We start from the raw sequence: 17877 nt of genomic DNA, 5'->3' as shown, positions 1-17877 counted from the left end.
GGTGATCTTTTCCAACTATAACACTGATAGAAATATTCAGTAAGCTGTAATGCTTACAGAAACTACGGTGAAAGAAAGAAAGAGGCTTTGTTTTTTTCATCCTGTCCTTAATTGTAAAGGTAGTCTATTTGATATTTAAAAAAAAAAAAAAAAACAGGTATTCATTGCCATTCATAGAACACAATGCCTATGTTAAGGTGAATATGGCATATAAAAAACTTCAGCATGATTGTAGAGCACTTTCTAGATACTTGTTCTGACATTTGAAGCTGACTGTCAAGAATTTGTTATGACTACATATTTCTACAAATACTTCTTACATAATTTTACTACTGGTTCACTGCAAGCTGTTTCAGGGCTGAAGTGCCAGTATAAAGTTGAGCAAAGTGACAAAACAAAGTGATTGGTTTTCATTTTGAGAACTACTTGGAAGATGTTGTTAAATATTTGCCTGCAGCAAAGTAATGGCAACTGTTACTTTGCTGCAGGCAAACTTTGTTAAAAACTCAAAGGCAATGACTTCCAAGTTTTAGTGTCTGAAACAAGTTTTGGCTTATAGCACTGTTGAACACAAGCACGTACAACACGCCAACATCTTCCTATTTTGACTTCTTGCTTCTTCTGTTACCTTTCAGTAACCTTATTCTGTTGTTGGTATAGGGCACCAGCATCTTCAACATCTAAGGTCATGCGGGTTATGCATTTCTGTTTACAAAGATCATCATGTCAACATGCTCTGGGCTCAGTCTTCTGCGCATTGTTGCAAACGTTTGTCCTGCTTCTGACAATAAAGATGGCAGTGATACCCCTGGTACACACAAATAGTGTCTCGCAAGAGTTGCCAGTTTGGGGAATCTCGGTCCATTTACCCTCCACCAGTCGAGAGGGTTAATGTCTAACGAGGGAGCAATGTCTCTTAAGTAGTAATCGACCTGAGCCTCAGAGTCGGTGGCATAGGAAGAACTATAGTTGTCGCCAAGGAGTAGCACCATAGTGTTTTTGGCGTCACTTCTAATTTGCGAGGGTACAGCTGCCTGGCTAATATCCGGGGTGACCAAAGTCTCCTGCTGCTCATCCTTTGCACCTGCAGTAGCAGTTACAACTGCATCCAATTTTGAAACTAGTTCATGAAGCTTAACCTTTGCAGCCAGTCTTCCCGTTGGTGTAAGGAAGCTCAGGTGTTTGTGCCGGGGATCCAACATGGAGGCGATCAGAGCCGGTTTTGAAGCCAGGTCGTTAGAGTCAACCTGCAATAAGTAAAAATAAAATGGCATAAATATATGTAAAGGGAATGCAGATTATTATTATTTTTTTATCCTTGTTAATATGTTTCAGTCAAAACTGGTGCCTACCTCCATGTGATTTCGAAGTGACTGCTGAACTTTGAGTTTGAACTCTGAGACTTGTTCAACGTCATTCTCTTTTGGCACGAGATGAGTCTGAACCAGGCTGAAGGTGATCGGGTAGATATTCGAAATGGACACCTCTGTATCTGCAGAAATGACTGTTGTAGCCCATTTAAGTGTCGCCAGCACAGGCGTGAAGTTCTCAATTATCTGCCAGCAGTCATCTTCAATCTCAAGGGTCTGAGCTTCCTGCCTGCTGGTGACGCTGCGGTCGGAGAGGACTGCTTTAATCGCCCACCGTTGTTCAAGCAAACGTTCAAACATGTCGCAGATGGTGTCCCATCTGTCTTTGCTCGACTGGATGAGCTTGTGTTGCGGCAGGCACATCTGAACTTGCTTCTGTTCCAAGGCCTCATTTGCGAGCAAGTTGCGATTGAAGTGCTTAACTAGTTTCCCAGCAGCAACAACGATGCGGAGTAAATCTTCACTAAGCCCATCGCTGACTGCTCGCTGAAGCGTTGTGGCAAAGCAAATCGTGTAGTCCCAGGTGGCACGGGTACATGCTTGGACTGATAAGCTGTTCTGCGTGTCGTTATGAACACATGAGGTCACTTTACCGGTGATGGCCCACGCCTGCACGGTGCTGAGCACGCTCTCTGTAACAGTGTCTGCAGTGGAGTGGCTGCCTGCTGAGACTTTGTGCGTCTGCAGCACAGCTGACCTCCCCTGCCAGTCTTCTGTTATAAATGAACACGACACGGTCATGTACCTCTGAAAGGTGAGACCTGTCCAGAAGTCTGCAGTGAGAGCCACTTTCTCCACTCTACCCAGCTGCGCCATAAGCTCTTCAACCTTCTCATGAAAACGGCCTTCAATAATGCGTGTAACATCACCAACAGATGGCATTTTATAACTGTGCACAGTGTACGCAAGCAGCTCGCGAAAACCATCGCCACTAATCATGCTGATGGGGAGCATGTCCTTCTCTATCATTCTGGAGATGAGCTCAGTCACCTCAGCATGCGTTGCCAGCGACACACCGTCGTTGGGTGCTGCGTCCTGGTGCTTGTTTTTGATGTGGTACATCATGCTGGTGGTGCTGCTCCTGTATTTGAGCTTCGTGCCGCACATCGTGCAGTGAACCTCGTCGTCCACTTTGATGAAGATATCCCAAACTGAGCTCCGCTTCAGGCGTTTCCTCTCGCTGGAGTCCCGCTCAGCAGTGGTGATGTTTATGTTGGATGACATGACTGCAACCTGCGTGATTTCCGAGTTGTTGGAAGCGTTCTCCTCCTCGATGCACTGAACGGTGCAGATCACGGGTTTCTCGTCCTCGTCCATCGGCGTCGCGGATGAATGGTGCCTGCTCATGTGGTTCATCATGGAGGTCGTGGCTCCGCCGCAGTATTTCAGCGTCGCGTTGCATTTCATGCAGCGGACGAAGTTCCCTGTTTGTTCAAAGCAGTCCCACACGGAGCTGCGCCTCCTGCCTGTGCGCTTCATACTTAATTCAGGTCTTCCGAGCCTTAGCAGGCTAGCAAATGTTAGCACTGACTGCTATCGGGGATGGGGTAAAAAATAAAACGGGGTTTGGGGGAATGTAAACAGGCTGTGACCTGTTTCAGTTCAGAATGTGCCCTAGAACAACCTGGCGGTGAAGCAATTATGTGTACAATTTCACTGAAGGTTCAAATTAAAAAGAGAACGTGTGTGTCATCCCGTAGGCACGCAGACATCCCCAAATCCTGTGTGCGGTATGTCGGGGCGATGGTAGATGACGTCATCAAAACGGGAAGTGAGGTAAACCGTTATTATTGAATTATTTTAGCCACGTATGATGGAAATTTCAAGACGAACTCTGACATACCTTTCATATTTTCCCCTAACAGTATGGTTTGGGTCAATACAGATCAATCTAGAAAGTATGAGTAGTTTGTTTGACAATAATAATAGTATTGTCTTTTTATACCTAATAAATAAATATATATATATATATATATATATATATATTTAAAAAAAACAGCGATAATGGTCTTATTATGATTTATTAAGTAATTATATAAACTTAAAATGGCAAGAACATTGTAAAACTGTTGGTATTTGTTATATATAAATATATAATACATATCACCACATGCAAAAACACACCCCACTGGCATTTTTTTCCTGATAATTATTTGTCTGTCAAAGCTCAACTTTCTTTTATTATTTTACTTAAAAAAAAAATTGTAACAAATTCTGTAATTGTAGATAAATGATCTTAGCAGTTAAATAATTCTTTGTGTTAAAAAATAAAGTCTAATGCGGAAAACCACCAGAAGAGGGCATCAGTGATGTTTTTCATCACTGCATCTGCCTCTGCATGTCTTTTTTCAATATTAATACACATTATGCTCTTCAGGTGTCTGGCACTGGAGAGGAGGAGAGTTTAGTGGTGGTTCAGTCCTATGATGACCTGAGCAGAAAACTATGGAGGCTGGAAGGTCTGCCTCTCACCATCACTGCTGTTCAAGGGGCACACCCTGCACTCAGATACACACAGGTAAAACGCCTTGCTCTTACCAGAAAACTGCTGCCATGACGGCAGTAATAGGTATAAGTTGTTAAAAAATGCATAATTTTAAAATGGCACCTTGATTCCACTCCAAGCCTGTGAGCTCTTGATCAAACATTGATGTCTTTTATATTAAACTGTGATTTTATACTCAACTGTGCCTTTGCAGGTCTTTCCCCCACGGCCACTGAAACTGGAGTATTCCTTTTTTGACAGAGAGAAAACTTCCAGATCACTGGTGCCTAAGGAAGGCAAACCATGTCCTGTCTATATCACTCCTATTACAGGTTAGTGGCTCATTCATTGGAGCATTTTTAAAGGATCTTTGAAAAAACTGCACCTAGATGTGTAGTAATTTCCACTCTGGCTGCTGTTCATGGTGTATTATGCATACACTTTCACTCAAACGAAAACGTTTATCTTCATTTTCTTGGGTACTACAGACATGTAGCAATGCAAAGTCATACACCAATGTATTGGTTGCCTTATTCTTGCAGTAATCTGTCACATGGAAGGGAGTGGGAAATGGCCTCATGACCGCCTCGCGATCCAGCATATCCGAGCTGCCTTTCACATCCAACTTGGGGAGCTACTCAGAAAGCACTATAGCTATACATGCAGGCCCTGTCCTACCCACCTGGATGTCTGGAAGGTACGTTTTTGATTATGTGTACCTTTAGCTGGCTTTTCTGTGAAATTGAACTTGATATATATAATTTATAACTGAGAGAAGGTTCACTGAGCCACTCTGTCTTTTAGTGCAACAAGTTTATTCTTAGAGCAACTGGGGATCTAGGGGGAAAAAAACAGACCAACAAATATTAACTTTATTTTCTCTTATTTTAACACAAGACAGAGCACCTCTGTAAGTATGGTTAGGTGGGCTCCATGCATTTTAATCATGTTATTTATATAATACTGTAGATCCTGTAGCTTCTGCAGCTATTCCGTCACATTATTGTCTCCCCAAAAACACTTCTGTTGTGTTTTGTGTGCGTTTTTCTGTTTCAGTTTCTTAAGTACATTTGACAGTAGGAATATTTAATTTTTTTGTAATGTTTGATTGCACGTAACAATATTCCTTTTATTTAAGCTGCCTTTTCAATTTGGTATAATTTATATTGCATCAAATCATAGCATGTTCTCTCAGTGCACTTCTGTAAGACACCCTGCTTTTAAAGAAATAGAGACAAGTTCATCAGTTTAATTAAAGAGCAAGCACTTGGTGGTAGTCAGGAGTAAAAAGTCCCATTCTAAAGGTAGAAACCTTTGGCTAAAGCAGCACATGTTTCACTTTGCCCCTAGGATGGCCTGGTGTTCCGAATCCAGGTGGCATACCACCGTGAACCTCAGGTGCTCCGGGAGAGCTTGACTGCAGAGGGGCTGCTGGTTGTAAGAGACAACGATGAGGCCCAGGCTCTGGAGATGGCCACCATTCACAAGCCTCTGCTTACTAGCACATTACATGGGTAAAAGTTCGAAAGTGATAAAAAGTAGTTCCTGTGTGACAAAGCAGACTTATGTTTTTAGTTGTGTCTTTTCATTTTCTTCAGTCTGGTACGTTTTGTCTTTTTATTTGAAGGCTCCAGCAGCAACACCCATGTTTTGGCGCAGCATGTCGCCTGGCCAAACGCTGGCTCAGTGCTCAGCTGTTCAGCGACGACATTACAGAGGATACGGCAGACCTGCTGGTGGCGTCGCTTTTCCTGCAGCCCGCTCCCTTTACTGCTCCCAGGTAGCCACCACTTTTGCTTTTTTAATTTTTTTTTCTTGCTTTTTTTGTGTAGGAAACACGTTTTCCTCTGTTTGTTATGGGTCATGTGAGTGAATTTCTCCATCGTCCTCAGTTCCCCACAGGTGGCCTTCCTTCGCTTCCTTCATCTGCTCTCCTCCTTTGACTGGAGGAACAATCCGCTGATTGTCAACCTCAACAACCAGCTCACGGGCAAGTGCTCTCTCACACACACCCCTTTTCCGTGTGTGTGACACAAACAAATCCCTCTTGACCTCTTTCTTTTTACTCGCCCAACATACTTCTACATCCGTCCATATGCTTTATTGTTTCAACGCCAAGTCTTTTTCGCCTCTCTGTCACGTGTAGCTGTGGACTACCCAGAGATCAAGAATGGCTTCATGGCCACCCGGGAGTCCCTGCCTGTCATGTTTATAGCTACGCCTAAAGACAAAAAACTGTCTATGTGGACCAAACGCTCACCTAGCATTCAGGTCAGTGGACACACAAGTACACAAATAACAAAGCATTTAATAGATCAGCTCTCAGCGCTGAATTTTAAATGATTAAATATTACATTTGTTTAGTAAACATGTAAGAAAAGAACACTGAAGAATGTACTATAGCTTAAAATACATCAGAAGTGTTTTCCCCTCCTTTTGCTTTTACAGTGTTTAAAAAGTTTCTTGCAGATGCAGAGAATCATAAACAGCGGTGTAGAAAAGAGTTGCATGTTCTTGGCAAAGAACAGTCACATAGTTTTCCGATCCGGGATCCTTTCCTTAGTGCACACTGCTCTCCTGGATCACACTGAAAAGACAGGAATCATATTAAATTGAGAGAGTGATTCAGTACCTCTATAAAAGATGATAAATTGTTCTAAACAGACTGACGAGATCAGTTTTAGAAATTCCAGCTGGTATTAGTTTTTGCCTTGCATACCACAGGGAGATAGCCATGCTTTTTTCTTAGAACTGGAAACGGATGGTTCTGAAGTCTTTCCAAAACGTCGTGTAAATCACTGATCTGAAACCGCACATGAAAAATTTCAAAGGGTCAAATGATAAACAGGATTATTGAAGTAAATAAATCTGAGAACAATGTTTACATCATTAATTATATCAGCTTAAAACCATCAGGTGTAGCTCACCAGCTGCTTTTCGTTGCCATCCTCTTTGGTAGTAAAATAAGTAAAATATTTAGTTTCATATTCCTCTGTTTGGACGTGACCACAGCCGTAAAGTAGTCCTGTGGCACACAGTATCGTACAGAAAAGACACGCACACGAGCCTCCCATAGTGTGCGGCTGACCCAGATAGGTTTCCTGTGCTTGGCTACCTTGCTCCTGTTAGAAACAACAATTTTAAGGACCTGCCTCTCCCAGCATCCTCCTTTATAGTTCTTGGAGAACAGGAAATTTGTGCTGTGACGTCCTGATAAAGACGTCACTGTGGACTTAATTACAAATGTTGACATTGATTCTAGTTTACCTCCTGTGGATCCTCAGGCTTCACATCCCTGAGAATGTGAAGCCTGAGGGGGTCATTGTTGAATTAGTACGCACATTTGAGTAGAGATGAGTTCGGAGTCTTTTTTTTTTTTTTTTAATTTGTAGTTGTTGCAGTTCCTGTGAATAACCACCACGGAACAGACTATGAAAGTAGTCCATTAACAGATTGAATATTAAGATTATTTCTAATGACAGTATTTTCCAATAACGACTTCCATGACCATGACTTCAAAAATGTCATAGAGGTTGAAACAATTCATATCTGGACTAGAAAGAGCTCTCAGGTTGAATGATGTTATATTTCTCTCTATTAAAAAAAGAAATTTGATTGCCCTGTTGTTGCAATCAACTAACTTTGATTAAAAATGTGGTGGAAGTTCAAAACAGATTTAAGGGGTGTATTTAAAGTTGTTGTTTGTTTGTTTTTGTTTTTATTTTCAACAATTTGGCAAAATTAGAAACCGTACAGAAAATGGTGTTTTCACTGCAGCTTTCCAGTTGTTATGCAGTTACCGTATGAAATTAGGTCCCCAGATAAAATTATGCTACAAGATATGGGTAACATATATTCCAGTGCTAACTATTAGTTTGAAAACCGAGACAGTGTTTTTGGTGCTAATAGTTCAAAATGTTCAAAGCTACTTTTGAATGTGTGTTCAGATGCTGCAGCGTGTGATAATGCTGGCTGCAGAGAGTCTTAAAGTGCTGGAACATCAGCTGATAGATGGCAGCCAGAAGCAGGATGTCAGGGTGGGTGAATACTGCCTTCATGATTTATCCACTATATATAAATGGATTTTTGCTATTTCAGTGTTTTCATGCGTTCTTTGTATTTGTGTAGGTGATTTTGCGTCCTCCTCTGGACGCTTACGATGTTGTGATTCACCTGAACCCAAAGCAGGTCCCCCTGCTCGACCAGGCGGTAGATCCTCCGGCCATCACCTTCAGCAGGGGCGTGATGTCTGGCAGTGTGGCTCAGCCTGGAGGGCCCCTTCCAGTCATTGACTACAACCCTGTGTCCCTCTACCTGGGAGAGCTAAGAGTGAGTAATGTCTTTCAACATTTCAAATGCTGAGTGTGTTTTTGACAGACTTTTTAAAAAAAAAAAGCGTGAAGCAGATATTATGCTTGAAAGCTGACGTGTGATACAACAGAGCTGCTTCCAGATAATGAAAAATTAAATCGTAGACAAGAGAAAATCCGAGATAAACTCAGCTGTTCTTATACTGTAAGGCAGTGAAATCCCAACTGCACAACATTCATACTAATTCCCGTTCTTCCTCGGTATCCCATCATTTACATGTCTATCACAGTCCTGTTTTGATAGAGTAAGCTTGTCAAACTGAAGTGGGTTTTGGGTTTGTTTTTGGTTTGTTTGTTTGTTTTTAGATTTTTAGAGGGAGGGGGGGGGGGGGATATACCAATAGCTTTCTAAAAAGTTTTGCTTTGAGCTTCACAAATAAGTGTCAGTTGACATGCGTAACATAGTTTTATTTTTTTTAATTTCCAGGAGGCATTTGGAGACTTGGCTCTTTTCTTCTGTAATCCATGTGGTGGAACAGTAATCACAGTTTTATGGAAGCCAAAAGCATTCATCCCAACCCCCTTTAAGGTAATTGCAAAGTGACTTCCATTTAAAAACATGAAGGCAGTAAAAAAACAAGTTTTTGGGTGTGTGGAAAACTTGCTTTTGTAATAGTCATTCTCCTTCATTCTGTTCATTTTCACACCTTCACACTAATCACCTTTTCCTCATGTTTCCTTTTCCTTTGTTATTATGTTTTTGTTTTTCACAAAACCTCAGACGTCACAGGTGTCTGCTCGCAGCGTGGAGGTCACTGGAGATGAAGCGAAGACTGTTCCCAATGTTGAAGCAATACTGGAGGACATCCGAACCATGGGGAAGGGCTTAGTCAAGTCAGTGGAGGCCAGGACTGAAAAATGGTCATTTTAGACGCAGCACAAATTCAATTCCATTACAAAATAATAAAACAGTGAAGACATGAATGAATTTTGAGCTTCTTGTTAACCATATCCGTTAACAGTTCTGGTTATATTTCTCTCATCCATGTGTGTTTGTTTCATGTCCAATAAATGCATACATGCTGTTTGTATTTCAGTTTATTTGCCTCTTAATTTCATTTAATTGTCTTGATTTATATACATCTATAGGTGTATAACACTTGCACATCTGCAAAACAATGACATTTAGCTTTAAAGTCATTTATTAAAAAAATAGTTCTTCAGAAACATTTATGATAAAACGTTTGAGTCATTTATCATAGTTTTTATGAGATATAATTAGATTTATATGTACTCAAGTTTCTCATGAGGATTTCCTTTCTTCCACACGAGGGGACATTTTAATCATTTTAATGGAACTTTAAAACTTTTTCCTCTTATTTAATTGACTAAGTAATGAACAGAGAATACAGTTGTCTATGACTGAAAGCATATGTAACCATATGCAGCAATTATGTGTAAGTACTGTATGAGTAACCATTTTAGTAACCTAAAACTGTTGGTAGACATTCAAAACTCTGCAAACGGGATCTATTTCATCACTGCTGCTGATGCAAAGATACCGTTTGTGTTTTATTTTAGACAAAGAAAACTGCTATGATTACCAAGAAGAGCAATGGAATATGTGACTGTTTTGCTTTTAAGTTTTTCTATTTCTTTTTAAGTTGTCACCTTTGTTGCTCGTTATAAGAAAAACTAAACATGGCTTGGAGTCACAACTTTTAACATTTGTACAAGCAAGACAGCAAAAAGGCAGCGGAAGCTAAATTCTTGTAGTATATCTTGGTCAAACTTGATTTTCCTACTAAAACAAAAGGACAACCATAAGCACAGAAGCTTAGTGTTTAACACAATTGCCCTGCGGCAAAAAAGGTTCAAAATTCCTTTTGGGTGCAGTTTGCATGTCTTCCCGTGCTTGTGCCAGTTTCCTCTGTCAGCTTGTTTCTCCTTGTTTCGCCCATTTACATCCACGATTTTCTTGAGAGATGCTTAATCCTAAAGGTTGAACTGCTTCAATGAGCAGTAATAAACTAATTATCCACAAAGTTGGCTTTGATCTCATAACTTCAGTGGAGTTGTAAACATGAAAATTGCTTTCAGGTTTTGATCCACCATACAATGCCATCTAAAAGTCTGTTACTGGCAATGGCTTCTTTTTTTTTTGGCATGGCAATGATCCTAAACACCACTGCCAGTGCAGTAAAAACAAATGCAGACAGAAGAACATGCAGTGGAACACCATCAGCCATTAACTGGCCTCCCCAGAGCTCAGATTACTGGATTGTTAAAGCACTGTGGGATCATGACAGCCAGATTTCAGATCAATAGATTTCATTATTGAGCTAACAGACGAAAAAAATTCATACATCTGCCATTGGGTTTTGATCAAAGCAGGTGAATAATGTATAGTGATGCTGTCATTGTATTCTGAACACAGGAAACCTGTATATTACTGAATTCTGGTTCTAAAACAACTACAGTATTGCCACTCCTACACGAGACATATCTGGCACACATGTCGAACATAGAGCCACAGATCAAAAACTTCAATAATATCAGCGTAGATGTTTTTGTAGTAAATAGTTAAAAAGTTTGAAATAGTGAAGCTGGGGTAGGCAACATATTTTTGCCACATCTGCACTCACTCTGGGCTCTTGTTTTCAGGCTTTAGAAAAGTGAAGACAGTGAAAGTGAAGTGAAGACAGAAGAATATTTTAAGTGTTTTGAAGTCAGATGAATTGAGTAGTATGAACAGCATGAATAAATTCATACAACAGAGTCCAACGGTACAAGGAGCTACCTTTTCAGCCAAAGTCTGCGACTTGTTTTTTTTTGGTGGGCCTATAAACAGTGAGGGGGGAAGACTCAGGACAAAGGCTGTTTTTTCTTGGTAGCTTCTGTGCCTTTTCTCCTGCTCATCATACTACAGTTTTAATTGTAAGGACGTCAAAAAATGGACTTAAATTCTTGTGGGTATCCCCATTTTTTCACTTTCGCACTAACTGTCCAGTTTCTGAGCCAAACTCTTCCAGGAAAAGTTAGATAAAACCACATGGCTGAAAAATGCAGCTCCACTGTCTTTCGAAATTGCGTTTGAGCTGAAAAACTGAATACATACAAAAATGATGTTCTTTTAGCCTCCAAATAACATTTAATTGTTCGCAAAATTAACAGTTTTTGAGCAAACAATGTGGATGTGTGTAGAAAACACAGGTGGAAAAGGGGGACATACAAGAACAAGAAGAAATAAGACCAGTCAATATCAATGTAATGAGAAATTTCTCTGCTGAATCATCTATTCCCCCCCCCCCCCCCCCACTAATCTCCAATTTCCCTTCATATAAATTTACATCAAATTCTAAAATTTTAGAATCCTGCTTTCCCCAAAGTTGGTTTAGGAAGCATTCTCCTCAGTAATCTCCTCAGGGGACGCCTACTCCTAGTCAAAAAAAGGTTCCTTGTAAAATGTTGCACAACGTGACTTAACCATGTTCGAGTTGACATATCTGGCTGGCAATGACTCAGATTGCCTTTTACACAATAACATCTCCATAAATTATGGAGAAAAAGTTTTCTGTATGCCTGAAAGTGGAATTTTTTTTTCATAAGTTGACATTTTAAATAAGCAGTCTTATTTGTCTATAAACGTGTGCACATTTGTTTAGCAGTCCTTGGGTAAATTCCAGCTGATGGACTCCACTATCGTGCAAAAACTGGCAATATCAACAAGACACACAGACAACAGAATGGGATCCAGATTCCAGTTGATACCAGCATAGCTGAGGCCTTACAGAGCACATGTTCTCACATTTCTAACCAGACAAAGGAGACATAATGTATGGTGATGAAGTTTCAGAAGAGGAACATAAGAAAAGGACAGACAAAATAAGGTGACAGAAAGAGAAGAAGAGAAGACGTGTGTGATTAGCTGGGAATGATCCAGTACTGGTGGCAAACAGCATGAATTATTATGTGTGTGTTTTTTTGTGTGTGCTCCGATAACTCTGGAACTCTAGGGTTCTAGCTCTTGTGGCAACCAGGTAAGTTTGGATTTGCTTCCACTTGTTGTTTCCCAATGAGTGGAAATAGGAATTCTTTCCAACATTTGCTTTTTTTAATCAAATGAAAAACCCAGGATACCTGCGTATTAGTAAATATATAATTATATCTTATTTTTCATACAGTGAGTACTTCTAATCACAATTCTGAGGGACAGAGAACAAGCATCATCAGTAAACTTAAACATACATTTAAGTTTAAATATATAACTTCATTTTATTTGGTTAGACTATTTTTGGTTGTAAAGGAGGGTAAAGTGTTGACAAGTATCATATTAAAGTATTTACCTTACAATGCAAAAATGTCCTGAGGGAGAAAAAAAGGTGTACAGAGTGTGTGTGTGTGTATGGGTGTTTGTGCGTGACAGGTGGTGAGGGAGTGAACAGGTCAGTAATAAAACCAAGCTAGCACAGAGGCGGGGTATAGAGGGGTGGGTCCAAGCTCAGAATGGCAATCCGAGACCATTGGCTATAAAAGAGGAACTCAGTCCTCTCAGCTTCACAGGCACTCAGGAAATTCTACCAACTGTGTGTGTGTGTGTTTGTGTCATTTCTCACAGTCTCTTCAACCTGTGACAAGAAGACATGGGCTGGCAAAAGCATTATCTGGATAAACTGTCCCGCTTCTTCCAGATCCGCAACCTGCTGCTTCGACAAGCCCTGGCAGAGTGTCTTGGCACGCTCATCCTTGTGGTAAGTGCATGTTTGTGTGTGGAAGCGTAAGAATGTGTACACCTGTGTCTGTGCGTGTATGCATGGAATTCATGTATAATCTCAACACAACATTAAAACAATATTCATCCTTTAAATAATGCTATCTATTATGAATGACCCCTGCTCATCTGTTATATACATATATATGTGTGTGTATGTTTGTGTGTAGGATCCCAGAGGCGCAACCTCACCCTTTCTTCACATAAAAAGGAGTTATATATGTGCACATGAACATGGAAGTTAATACATGCAAAGTAATGATGATAATTCAGTCTGAGGCACAGCACATTTGTTATTGTTGTTTTTGTTTTCAGTATCAGTATTAAAGACAGAGGCCGACCAAAGACAAAATAGAATTTTATCTTGCATTGTCTCAAACATAAAGGTTAAAATAGGCATCAAAACAATAACTGTGAGGTGGACAACTTTTGCTTGCTAACTGAAATATACAGTAGAAATATAGACTCCAGAGTATACCATTAAAAGTTGTTTATTTTGAAATGACGCCAAGAATAAAATGGATTTTACAGTTAATAATTTAAATTCTAGTAAAAGATAAAGCCTAGCAGGCAGCGTATTCTTTTAATGACTAAACATGTTTAATCTTGCAGCATAATGTGATCTGTAAACCTGATAATACCATGATAATAAACTCACAGAAGCAGGCTACCCCTGATTAAAATATCCCTTGTATGTACATATATATGATCTACATTTCTTTTGAGCACTTTGGATTGATCTGTGTTAAATCATTATGGGAGATTAGAAATATTTGACCTGTAATGGTGTAACTCTTGGTGTGACTACTGATAGTATACAAAGGTGTGGTGAAGTTATTCATCAGGACACGTTCAGTGGCAGAATAATAGGTGCCACATTCTTCTTATGCAATAATATCTTGCGTAAAAAGTCCTCTTTCTTCTTAATTTTTGTTTGTGATTTTCAATGTCTCCAGATGAACTCATGCTCACTGGGTGTGTGCAGCTGTGCGTGTTTTAATATTGTCTGAAATTCATGGTAGATTTGGTCACAAATTGACCATTGCATATGGAAAAAATTAGTTCTAGTCAAAGGCATTTAAAATATGTCATGAACTGACTGAGTAACTTTTCTGTCAGTATAGCGTGCTTAAATGCCTCATCACTGAGTCTAAACTGGCTTTAACCTTGGAAGTCATTTAGCAGCAGCAGCATCAGCAGCAGATTGTGTCTTTGGTTGCCACTGCAACTGGTGTGCTAAACCCATGTGAAGGTGGAATCCATTTTCCACTTCAAAAGCAGTGTGCTTTCATCTGGAGAGTAGCTGTTGGAATTCCTCTAAGGCTCTTCATCCTGATTTTAAAAAGATCCCACAGAGACCGGTTTCAGGCCTCTCACTCCCAGACAAATCCTAAGTGTCTGTTTCAGTTGGCTGACTGCTCTGCAGTTCTTTTATAAACTCCCCGACTGTGCTAACATTTGGCACTATAGATGTATGAAATGCTGAATCAGCAACTTGAATGTTTGTTGCTGGGTTGCAGTTAAGCTACATTACGACAGAAACATATGAAGTAACTGTAATTTGTGAAAAGAGCACAGAATCACTGAATATGAGCACTTCTAGAAGTGCTTCTGCAAGCTGGAAGTAGCTCTCCTTGTGTCCAAATTTAGTATCAGATTTAAATGAGACCTTTCTGGTGGAATGTGATCTAAATCAGGAAATGGACACTCACAAGCTAATGGCTGATCATTTGTAATCCAGTGCCTATGACATTAAGAAGTATCAAAAAGACTTTGTTCACGCTCCTAAAAATAAAACAGCTAAGCACAATTCTAGCATAAGACTCAGCTATATCCTATTTTTCCAGCAATGGCTGGTCTCATCGTAGGAGGAGAGTTTACACTGAGCACAGTGATAATGAGCACTCCTCAGGCGCCAGTCCCTCTAAAGGCGGTTCCCTCAGACTAACCTCAACATCTATGTCATCTGATCTCAGTGAAAAGAATCCTCTTCATGGGGCTTAGAGCACAGAAGCCTAAGCATGGACGCTTACATACTACACTAACAAGCACATCCAAAGAACACTCATGGATATATGCACAAATATAATCACGAGGTACTCTGAACACACAGTTTGAAAGATCCTGTTTGGTGCTGTTCCATCCATCTATCCATCCATCTTCTTCCGCTTATCTGGGGCCAGGTCGCAAGGGGCAGCAGTCTAAGCGGAGGGGCAAGACTTCCCTCTCCCCAGCCAGCCTTGTCCAGCTTATCCAGGGGAACATCAAGGCGTTCCCAGGCCATCCGAGAGATATAATCTCTCCAGCGTGTCCTTGGTCTGCCCCAGGGCCTCCTCCCGGTGGGACATGCCCGGAACACCTCACCCTGGTGCTGTTGATAAAGAAAAACGTTCCCAAACCATCTTCATCCTCTTTCCAAGTGGATTAGGACTTGTTTTTCCCCCTTCTTGGATAAATCACTTGGGAATAATGACAGTTCCCCTCCGATCAAGGTCAACATACTGACATACAACATACAACATACTGAACATGTGGTGTAGTCTACTCCTGCCTGCCCTTGTTAAAACAATGGATTTAATTCAGAACAAGTCTTATTCAGTGGGCTTTTGTTTTACAGGTCTCAAAAATAATGATCACATTCTTTAATCTCACCTTGACTGACTAACAGGGCCTCTAATGTACAATACTTATATTGTGAGATGCTGAGTATGGTTGATGTCGTACACAAAACTTTGTAAAGTCTTGATATGCAGAATGCATTTCTCAGAGCAATTGGAAAGGTTTTCTTCATTTCAAACAAAAGCCAATGCAACAAACGGACAGAAAACATTTAGTCAAATTTAAATAGACCCATTTAAACAAAAACACACATTGAATTTTTCATTATATTAACTGTTCTACAAGAGAAACAACCAAACACTAGTGTATTCATTTATTGGGACCCAATTGAACTTGATTTCTCTACTCTCTCTCCAGATGTTTGGCTGCGGTTCTGTCGCCCAGTTGGTGTTGAGCGGTGGTTCCCATGGTATGTTCCTTACTGTCAACTTTGCCTTCGGCTTTGCTGCTACGTTAGGCATCTTGGTCTGTGGCCAAATATCAGGTAAGCAAACTGATTTATTGATGTTTATGTTATGTAACATGTATTTAGAGCTTTTTTTGTTTTACTTTAGGCAAGGCTGTGATTTTGTGTGATTATGGACTGCACACACTGACATAATGTCAACATCTGCATTTGCAGGCGGCCATCTCAACCCAGCAGTAACTTTTGCCTTGTGTCTGCTTGGAAGAGAGCGCTGGAGAAAGTTTCCCATGTACTTCCTCTTTCAGACAATTGGTGCTTTTTTTGGTGCTGCTATTATTTTTGGCATGTACTATGGTAAGTGAAGACTTCTAGTGATGAGTCAGAATTATCTTATTATATAATTATTAGATAAATATACAATATATATCTTATTATTTAAGCAGCAACAACAGTAATAATTTAAAAAAAACCCACATGAACCATCTTATTATTTGGATCTTATTAGATGCCCTGTGGGACCATCCTGCAAGTTTTAATGTGACTGGACCTGACGCCACAGCCGGCATCTTTGCTACTTATCCTGGAAACCATCTCACCCTTGTCAACGGTTTCTTTGATCAGGTAGTCTTTTGAAATGCAAACTGGTTTTATACACAAATTTTAAGAACAGAATATAGATGGGATTCCCTCTTACATTTCATTTTTACCACACAGATTATTGGCACAGCAGCACTGATAGTTTGCATTCTGGCCATTGTGGATCCTCACAACAACCCCATCCCCCAAGGGCTGGAGGCCTTCACTGTGGGATTTGTGGTTCTGGTCATTGGATTGTCTATGGGCTTTAATTCTGGCTATGCAGTGAATCCTGCCAGAGACCTTGGACCACGTCTTTTCACCGCTATAGCTGGTTGGGGGAGTGAGGTTTTCACGTAAGTGGACAGAGTTTAACTACTTTTCCTTCACATTGCCTTTACAGTGATCCCTACTAACACTTACTAACTCTTATTCTGTCTCTGTCCAGGGTTAGACAAGGCTGGTTCCTGGTCCCTGTTTTTGCTCCATTCCTTGGTACCTTCATTGGTGTAATGATATACCAGCTGATGGTTGGTTTCCACATGGAAGGGGAAGTACGTGACAGGAAAGAGAGCACAGAGCAGGAGACTGTCCGACTCACCAATGTGACTTCCAAAGACAACTCCAGAGAGGCTGTGAAAGAAAGAAATGAGTGTTAGTCCGTTAGAGAAATGTCACTTAAAAAAACATGCACTTGTAACTACATAGTATCCCACCCTCACTTACTTCCTGACACAACTATTGTTCTCAAACAATTGTTTCTGTTGGGACTTCTCCCCAGATAGATGTCAGATTACCTTCTGTACAGTTGCATGTTTATGTGTCATAGTTTAGAGACTGACTGTGTGAATTGAAATATGAATTCAGAAGCAAAGAATTACATTAATTCTTTTATGACATGAACTTTCAGATTAGTATCTATAACACCAGACTTAACAGTATTGTATGCTTTACACCAATTTAATTTTAGATAATCTTTTTTATGGAGTTTTACATACTTTATATTCTGTATATACTTAGTTAGATTAAAATATTTTTAAAAATCCTGTTCTGTGCTTTTCTTAGCCCATTTCAGTGGGATATTAAAACAATCAAACATAAGCATGTTCAAACATTTGTCTATCTTGTCTATATAATAAAAGTAGTACATTTCACTTAATGTAGGCGCCACTCAGTGACATTATCATACCTGTGCAAACTGTTGACTCTGTTATCTTGTGTAGAGAGATTGTGGCGAGGGTTATAGGGCTATAATCTTTCTACCCTTTACAAAGACAATCTTGAAGCAACTAAATCTGCTTCTTTCTTATATCCACACGTGTTTCATTTTTGACCAAATT

At 40.1% G+C, this 17877-nt stretch overlaps 4 protein-coding genes across 4 annotated transcripts in view; 2 read left to right on the top strand and 2 right to left on the bottom strand.

Moving 5' to 3' along the window:
• The window catches only part of nol6 (nucleolar protein 6 (RNA-associated)), an 82294-nt gene extending 73038 nt beyond the window's left edge, over nt 1-9256 (top strand). The window contains exons 16-27 of the mRNA XM_006784109.2: nt 3071-3146; nt 3748-3888; nt 4070-4187; nt 4398-4552; nt 5206-5369; nt 5483-5635; nt 5748-5845; nt 6002-6126; nt 7803-7892; nt 7984-8184; nt 8653-8754; nt 8947-9256. Of these exons, the coding sequence (XP_006784172.2) occupies nt 3071-3146; nt 3748-3888; nt 4070-4187; nt 4398-4552; nt 5206-5369; nt 5483-5635; nt 5748-5845; nt 6002-6126; nt 7803-7892; nt 7984-8184; nt 8653-8754; nt 8947-9096 (1573 nt within the window). The 3' untranslated portion in view covers nt 9097-9256. The remainder of the gene's footprint in view (nt 1-3070; nt 3147-3747; nt 3889-4069; nt 4188-4397; nt 4553-5205; nt 5370-5482; nt 5636-5747; nt 5846-6001; nt 6127-7802; nt 7893-7983; nt 8185-8652; nt 8755-8946) is intronic.
• On the bottom strand, nt 107-3104 carry LOC102790232 (zinc finger BED domain-containing protein 4-like). Its single transcript, XM_006784108.3, has 2 exons — nt 1353-3104; nt 107-1247 (listed from the first exon to the last, which is right to left on the bottom strand). Exons 1-2 carry the CDS (start codon nt 2847-2849, stop codon nt 696-698), a joined length of 2049 nt encoding a protein of 682 aa, XP_006784171.2. The 5' UTR covers nt 2850-3104; the 3' UTR covers nt 107-695.
• On the bottom strand, nt 6287-6976 carry LOC148100210 (cocaine- and amphetamine-regulated transcript protein-like). The gene is made up of 3 exons (XM_087849068.1): nt 6783-6976; nt 6575-6658; nt 6287-6442 (listed from the first exon to the last, which is right to left on the bottom strand). The coding sequence occupies exons 1-3, from the start codon at nt 6927-6929 to the stop codon at nt 6335-6337; spliced, it is 339 nt and encodes a 112-aa protein (XP_087705194.1). The 5' UTR covers nt 6930-6976; the 3' UTR covers nt 6287-6334.
• A 3485-nt stretch (nt 9257-12741) lies between the features above and the next one.
• On the top strand, nt 12742-17507 carry LOC102788579 (aquaporin-3). Its single transcript, XM_006784101.2, has 6 exons — nt 12742-12916; nt 15913-16039; nt 16178-16315; nt 16467-16582; nt 16676-16893; nt 16986-17507. The coding sequence occupies exons 1-6, from the start codon at nt 12809-12811 to the stop codon at nt 17194-17196; spliced, it is 918 nt and encodes a 305-aa protein (XP_006784164.1). The 5' UTR covers nt 12742-12808; the 3' UTR covers nt 17197-17507.
• The last annotated feature ends 370 nt before the right edge of the window (nt 17508-17877 follow it).

This window comes from Neolamprologus brichardi, chromosome 12 (assembly GCF_056152115.1).
Source record: "Neolamprologus brichardi isolate AB-2024 chromosome 12, ASM5615211v1, whole genome shotgun sequence".
NCBI lineage: Eukaryota > Metazoa > Chordata > Actinopteri > Cichliformes > Cichlidae > Neolamprologus > Neolamprologus brichardi.
Note: the sequence above shows the minus strand (reverse complement) of the source record. Positions and strands in the feature narration are given on the sequence as shown.